We start from the raw sequence: 7,947 nt of genomic DNA on the forward strand, positions 1-7,947 counted from the left end.
TGATTAAGTAAGACTATTATTAGATTATTTATCTATTACAGTGGCAAGACTTTGGAAGATAATTCTGTAGGTTTAGCTATCCCTGATTCACTCTGTTCTGAAAGAGCTATTGGTGTTGCTCTGGTATGTAACCCTTGATTTTTTGATGTTCCAGATCATACTTTAAACACAGGTTTATAATATGTTGCATCATAAGTTTTGGAAAAAGGAATTTTAGGACTGATTTATATTTAAATATATGAAATAACTTGCTATGCAACTACCTATCACAAATTCTGTCATTTGAAACTTTAATGCTTAATTTATCTTAAATCTAAAATAAGAGATGGCTTATTCTACAGAAATTAAGCAAACCTTTGTGCTTATCAAAGTAACATAGCCATATAAAAACCTTTTTAATGATATTTTTGTACTGTATGATTTTCAGAGTCCAAAACCATTTCAACCACAGCAAACAGCAACCATATTGAGTCACATGATTGGTCATAATCTGGGTATAGAACATGATGAAGATAGTAAGTATTGTAGTTGATATTATTGACAGACAGAGTTGACTGGACACCAGTATTATAGGTGGTAGTTTTGAAGAGTCAAAGTTTAAAACAGAGGAAATTTATTCTCCTGATTTTGGTTCAAATTTAGCAAAAATATCATATCAATTCATTCTTGCTAAAAAGAGATAGAATGACTCTTCACAATCCTTTAAATACACTATACCCTACTATTAAATGTGATAACAGGCCTACCAGTAGTCATTAGTTTGCAAACTAATATAACTAATCAGACTAATCTCTCTATTACTAATAGCTAACTGGAGAAGACTATATTATCAAGGTAGACATATTAATAATATTTGTTTACACTGTTTTTATTGTTGTTAGTTATTCACTTTATATTCACTAGTAGGGTTGGGTGATAATATTGTCAAAAATGACTATGCCAAATGTAAATATACTTGTATGAAACAGTTCACACATAGGTACACTATTCTTGCTGAATTGTTTCTAATGGTATTTTACAAAGTCACAATTTGTGTCATGATTCCAATTTGTATTCAAATAATAATGGTGTCATAATCGAGACAATAATTTATCAACTCAGCCCCAAATTCACTATACTATATAGCACTGAAAGAAATGTATTTCATTTGCATTTCATGACAGTACTGATTAAAGCATCAAGCATCAAAATCTTCATATCCAGTTTTTTTTTGAAATGACAGTCCTGTTGACACACTTCACAAAATTCACAAGTTTTTTTTCATTAATGTCAGTTCTGTTGTCAAACTTACATAATATTCATCATGAATTTTATGATATAAAAACCACAAGAAGTGTCAGTAATGTACATACATTTAATGATATTCATCTGTTATTATGTTATAACAGAATGTAAGTCCTGTTGACATAGCATATTTGCACAATATTCACCAGTTTTTGTTATAAATGTCAGTCCTGTGGACACATTTACATGATATTCACCAATTTTTACGTTATAAACGTTTACAGTTTTTATCATACAAATGCCAGCCACATTTACACAATATTCACCAATTTTTACGTTATAAATGTCAGTCCTGTATGAAATATATTCTGGTTTATTTTAAGTTCGATTAATGTTCTTATTTAAAGAGTTTTGGTCTTCTTTTCCCATATTTGGTAGATCATTTTTGTTATTATGTATTTTTGTTCCCATTTTTTTTAAAATAAAAACACTTGAGATGGAGAATTGTAACAAATCAATAACAAGAAAACAAATACATTATGGATTAAAATTGAAATACCGAATTTGAAATATGTTTTTATACGCCCACATGAAATGGGGGGCGTATTTTGCCTTCACCCATGTCTGTCGGTCCGTCCACAATTACTCGTAAACACTTTACTCGTAAAGACACAATTCTTGAGGGATTTTGACAAAACTTGGTATGAGTGATCTTAATCACCCAAGAATGAACCCTATTGAAAATCAGAAGAAGCGAAAAATATGTAGTAGAAGTTATTGCCCTTGTTCTTGAAAACGTGTTGAATATTGAATATTTGCCTTCTAGAGTTTTCACGAGCTAAAAATTTAACACGTTTTCAAGAACAAGGACAATAACTCATACTCAATATTATTCAGTATCGCCTTAAAGTGTTCAATAGAAGTGTATGACAGAAGGTTGGACATTTCATACTGGTGATTGTTACTGTAATGCTAAATATTTTTATTCAAAATCAAAGCTGCCAGTGGGCGTATATTACCTTGCCTGGCAAGCTATCTTTCTTTTTGAAAAATGTCATAATCAGTATAAAATGTAGAGATTATACCAATACATGACCTCTATCTGTCCATCAAATTTTAATGTCTTATGTAATGATATGTAGATGTGTGCTATAGACAATAGTGTTTATAGATAGTTTGTGTGACTTGCCATTTTGTTAACCAACAGCTTACTAGAATATAGCAACCAATATCCCAGCTTTTGCTTTTGTATAGTCATAGGTATATTTTGTAGCTTGATGTGATATTTTAAACTTATGTGCCCAATATTTCGTAATATAGTTATGTAACCTTTGAATTTAATAGGGACTTGGATTTCAAACTTTCTTGATTTCTTACATTAATATTCTATTTTTATTACCTCGTTCTTTCTCATAAAACCAGTTATGAGAATGCATTATGAAATGATTTTTGGCATTTTGTAGGAAAATAGTTTTTTCTGATTCTTGCTGACAAAAAACAGTCTATATAATCCAGATCTTCATATAATGCAACAATTGAATTTTGCTCTAAAGGAAATAAGGTTGATTCTATATTTTTGCATCTGGTTGCAAACACAGGTTCCAGATATGGTTGAAATTATGTGATAAACCACTCAACATTTATGACAATGTAGAATTGTCCTTGGTATGTACTTGTCATAAAGTGTTAATAAGATGTTTTGTAATATTATTGTAGATGGTTGTGAATGTCAAGATGATTTTGGTTGTATAATGTCGACTAAAGTACTGTAAGTATTCATCTCTTTCTTTCCTCTATATATTTTTTCTTCTTCAAATATCAATATTTTGAAAACAAAGTTACTGTTACTGAATTTTAAATATTTTGATATATTAACAGTTATTTTATATTTTGATATATTATCAGTATTTTATATTTTGATATATTTTCAAGTATTTTATATTTTGATATATTTTCAGTTATTTTATGTTTTGATATGTTTTCAGTTATTTTATATTTTGATATGTTTTCAGTTATTTTATATTTTGATATGTTTTCAATTATTTTATATTTTGATATGTTTTCAGTTATTTTATATTTTGATATATTTTCAGTAACTTTATATTTTGATATATTTTCAAGTATTTTATATTTTGATATGTTTTAAATTATTTTATATTTTGATATATTTTCAGTTACTTTATATTTTGATATTATTTTTAGGGGCGCTGGAGGTTACCATTCTAGACAATTTTCATCATGTAGTAAAGCTGATTTGAACATAACATTAAATATGAACATCACATCCTGTTTAAATACAGACAAATCAAGACAACAGGTAATTCTGATATAGATACAGAAATATCAAATCTTAATTCACTTATGTCCAGCCATTCTGTCAATAAAAATTGCAGGAGTAGGTTAATGCTAGTACCTTGACCAAATTTCCCTCATTGCAATAATTCCCAATAAAGAGCAGTAAATATGACCCTGTTTATAGTAGTAGTGTTGTTTGTTTAGTATAAAATATTTTTAATGTTTGTTTGTATATATTTGTAGATAAATTTCCCCCAGACCTGTGGTAATAGAATAGTAGAGAGAGGAGAAGAATGTGATTGTGGATCTGAAGAGGTAAGATGATGTGGTGATTAACGATGAAAACATAAAATGACACATTGAAAAGGAGGAAGAGAAATATCTTTGATAGTAGCAGTCTTACTATAAAATAGATGGAATAGCTCTTTTTGGTTTTGGGTTGAATTATTCTCCCTTTGATAATTATTTGCCGTATTTTGAAATGGCTTTTATGGCAGAATAATTTTCTTTTTCCACCAAGCAGTTCTCAAGCTTGCCACTTATTAAGTGATATGAAGTTAACAACACTAAAATTTAGTATATTATAATTTCTGATAATGCTGTGATGTTGTATGGTAATTGTTCAATATTTTTCTGTTTTTTTTTAGGAATGTATGAAAAAAGACCCTTGTTGTGATCCTACTACATGTTTATTAAAATCTTGGGCTCAGTGTAGATCTGGACAATGTTGTCATAATTGTACTGTAAGTATATCATAATATTACATTATGGTGTGAGGTGTAAAACTCCATTTCATTTTAAGTCTATGTTCTTTAGCGGCTTTAATTGCGACTTATTTCAATCTTTGTATTGATTAATGCCACTAAAAACAATTTTTTAGTTAATATATTAATATTGTCTTTATTCTATTTACAACATCTCTGAACTAGTCAATGTTGCCTTAATAACCAGTAATAGTCAAGTAATGCCAATATATGCCTGATTTTGGTCAATGCCAAGAACAACCAGTCTTTTGTTAAAGTAACTAAATATCTGTTTTTAAGCCTAAAACAATCTGATGGTATTTCTAATAAAGGCCTTGTTTAATGTTTACAGGTATTGCCAAGTACAGTAAAATGTCGTGATAAAAAATCAGATTGTGATGTGCCAGAGTATTGTGATGGAATTCAGGGAGAGGTAGGTCAAAGTTTACTAATCAACATTTTTTCATTTAGGCTTCTTTATCTCTAAGAATACATATATATTTTCTGTTAGAAATATTGAAGGAACAATCTCTACCAGTGACTGTTTTAAGGATCTGCAGATAAATATTTCTGTGGTCTTATGAGATCAGGGTTGAGTTCTCCAATGTAGTATGAATTTGGTCATTTTCACCTGCTCAAGGTATGCCTATTTCAAAAAAATCTACTATGTAGACAGATGTAATGATTGAATCTTTCAGTTTCTATTTAGAGAAGAATTTCCTTTGAAAATTTATATTTTCAGTGTCCAAGTAATAACTATTTACAAGATGGCCACCCTTGTAATAATGATGCAGGATATTGTATGGGTGGAATTTGTCCTTCAACTCAACAACAATGTCAACAAATATGGGGAGCAGGTAAAATAATCTTCTGTCAAAATAAGGCGTCAGTCAAGGAATATTTCCAAATTAGTTGTTTACATCCTGTTGAAAAACTGTAATGTATTGTTTTTGTATTGTATTTCAATCGAAAAAAATGATTGTTTATTATTACCCATACTTGTCATCTTTATAGATTCTAAAGGAGGTGAAGAACAGTGTTTTGAAAGGTTTAATCCTACTGGTAATTTTAATGGACATTGTGGAAAAGATAAAACAACTGGAACCTTTGCCAAATGTTCTGCTGAGTAAGTTAATAATAGTTTATATTGAAATATTGAAATGTCATTATTTTCGGTCCTGAATAAACCAGAATGACTGTTGACTGTTATTTTGATATTTTCTAGGGATATGCCATGTGGTTCACTATATTGTGATGTTATTTAAATATTTTCAAGGATATTCTATGTGGTTTATGACATTGTGATGTTATTTAAATATTTTCTGGGATATGTTATGTGGTTTATGACATTCTGATGTTATTTAAATATTTTCAGGGATATGCTATGTGGTTTACGACATTGTGATAAAATTTTAATATTTTCAGGAATATGCTATGTAGTTTATGACATAGTGATGTTATTTTAATATTTTCAGGGATATGCCATGTGGTTTATTATATTGTGATGTTATTTTAATATTTTCAGGGATATTCTATGTGGTTTATGACATTGTGATGTTATTTTAATATTTTCAGGGATATTCTATGCTGTTTATTATATTGTGATGTTATTTTGATATTTTCAGGGATATGCTATGTAGTTTATGACGTTGTGATGTTATTTTAATATTTTCAGGGATTTTCTATGTGGTTTATTATATTGTGATGTTATTTTAATATTTTCAGGGATTTTCTATGTGGTTTATTATATTGTGATGTTATTTTGATATTTTCAGGGATATTCTATGTGGTTTACGACATTGTGATGTAATTTAGATATTTTCAGGGATATGCTATGTGGTTTATTATATTGTGATGTTATTTTAATATTTTCAGGGATTTTCTATGTGGTTTATTATATTGTGATGTTATTTTGATATTTTCAGGGATATTCTATGTGGTTTATGACATTGTGATGTAATTTAGATATTTTCAGGGATATGCTATGTGGTTTATTATATTGTGATGTTATTTTGATATTTTCAGGGATTTTCTATGTGGTTTATTATATTGTGATGTTATTTTAATATTTTCAGGGATATGCTATGTAGTTTATGACGTGATGTTATTTTAATATTTTCAGGGATTTTCTATGTGGTTAATTATATTGTGATGTTATTTTAATATTTTCAGGGATATTCTATGTGGTTTACTACAGTGTGATGGTGGAAATAAAGAACCATTTAATGCACCAGATAAAGGTTTCTCTAAAACCACTTTATTTTCTAATGGCAAGGAATATGAGTGCATGTAAGTTAATGTTTGTGTATATAAAATATGTTTTCTTCTAACTTTAATTGTTTGATACTTTTGTATGTATGGCTGTTAAGACTAGCTTCCAATTCTTAAAAAATAAGGAAAAAAGTTTGGTTTTCAGAATTGATTGTTTTTCAGGAGTATCCATGGACCTACTATGATGGATATGCCTAATAATGGTTTGGTACAAGATGGTACTAAATGTGGTTATAATAAAGTGTGTATGTCATCACATTGTGTATCAACTGACAGATATCCACCCTTACTCTGTCCAACTAATGATAATACTACCATCTGTTCTGGCAATGGGGTAGGTCCTATTTTTTTCATAATTTGACATTAACGATGGGTACGGACTGGTTTTGCATGTTGTCCTTTGACATGCAAACGAGATGTCTAATTCTATTGATTTTCTATTTTGTACTATAATTTTAACACGATGCATTAATACGGGGAAAGCTTAGTGCCAAGATCAATGAAGTTGTTATCCATGTAAAATATATATGTTTGGAAAAACAAAAGCTAAAAATATATTTCAGGAGTGTACAATGGATAATACCTGTTATTGTCATCCTGGTTGGAGTGGTGTAGACTGTACTATAGTGATTCAGACTACAACTGTAGTCACTAGTACCCAGACCACAACTGCTAGCATAACTAGTAGTAAAACCACTAGCACCCTACTAACACTACCATCTGGTCTACTCAATGCTGTACAGAATAAAGAGAAAGCTTCTACTGATGCTGATCCTCCAACACAGAAACCAGTTTTGGGTTAGTTGCCTTAAATCTCATTGACAAACAGATCCAAATCTTTCATTGTTGAAATTAATCTGACAGAAGATATTCAGTATCAAGTATTGACTTGATTTGCTAAGTTATCATGTAAAATAGGAAAATATTTAATTTTCACTTGCTCTTTGATGAGCTTGCATTTATTTTAAGAAATTGTTAGAAATTGGCTTTTACATTCAGTTATGAAATGAACAAGTTATTTGTAATTTACCCGATCTTATGTTACAGCTGATCTAAATGGTTTAAGTACTATGTGGTTGATTATTATACTAGCATCAGTTATTGGTGGACTCATAATAATTATGAGTATCACGCTCTTTTGTTATAGGTACGTTTCTAGATTATGTTGGTTTTAAGTATGTTATTCTCATTAGAATTGAAATGATCTGCATCTGATTTGATCCAAGTAGCAACTATATTACTGATATATTTGTTATCACAAGGGCTCTAATTTGCTCAAGGGTTTTGTCATGTAGGCTGATAATGCAGTGACTGGAGATGTACAGAAAATATTCCTCATAGACAACCTCATGATTAAATGCTTGATGTCAGAATACTAAAGTTTGCAATTTCCTTTTCTCAGATTTTGCTTTAT

The 7,947-nt window shown here is 29.4% G+C and overlaps 2 protein-coding genes across 2 annotated transcripts; both read left to right on the forward strand.

Annotated features, from left to right (window-relative positions):
- Positions 1-3,068: 3,068 nt before the first annotated feature.
- Positions 3,069-3,320, forward strand: LOTGIDRAFT_134549 (hypothetical protein; the record flags this gene model as incomplete). Its single annotated transcript, XM_009068582.1, has 1 exon — positions 3,069-3,320. A coding segment is annotated over one exon (252 nt), but the record flags the coding sequence as incomplete, so codon positions are not given.
- A 487-nt stretch (positions 3,321-3,807) lies between these two features.
- Positions 3,808-5,392, forward strand: LOTGIDRAFT_134520 (hypothetical protein; the record flags this gene model as incomplete). Its single annotated transcript, XM_009068583.1, has 5 exons — positions 3,808-3,834; positions 4,167-4,262; positions 4,615-4,695; positions 5,005-5,119; positions 5,277-5,392. Coding segments are annotated over 5 exons (435 nt in total), but the record flags the coding sequence as incomplete, so codon positions are not given.
- Between the last annotated feature and the right edge of the window lie 2,555 nt (positions 5,393-7,947).

This window comes from Lottia gigantea, assembly GCF_000327385.1.
Source record: "Lottia gigantea unplaced genomic scaffold LOTGIsca_91, whole genome shotgun sequence".
Taxonomy (NCBI): Eukaryota; Metazoa; Mollusca; class Gastropoda; family Lottiidae; genus Lottia; species Lottia gigantea.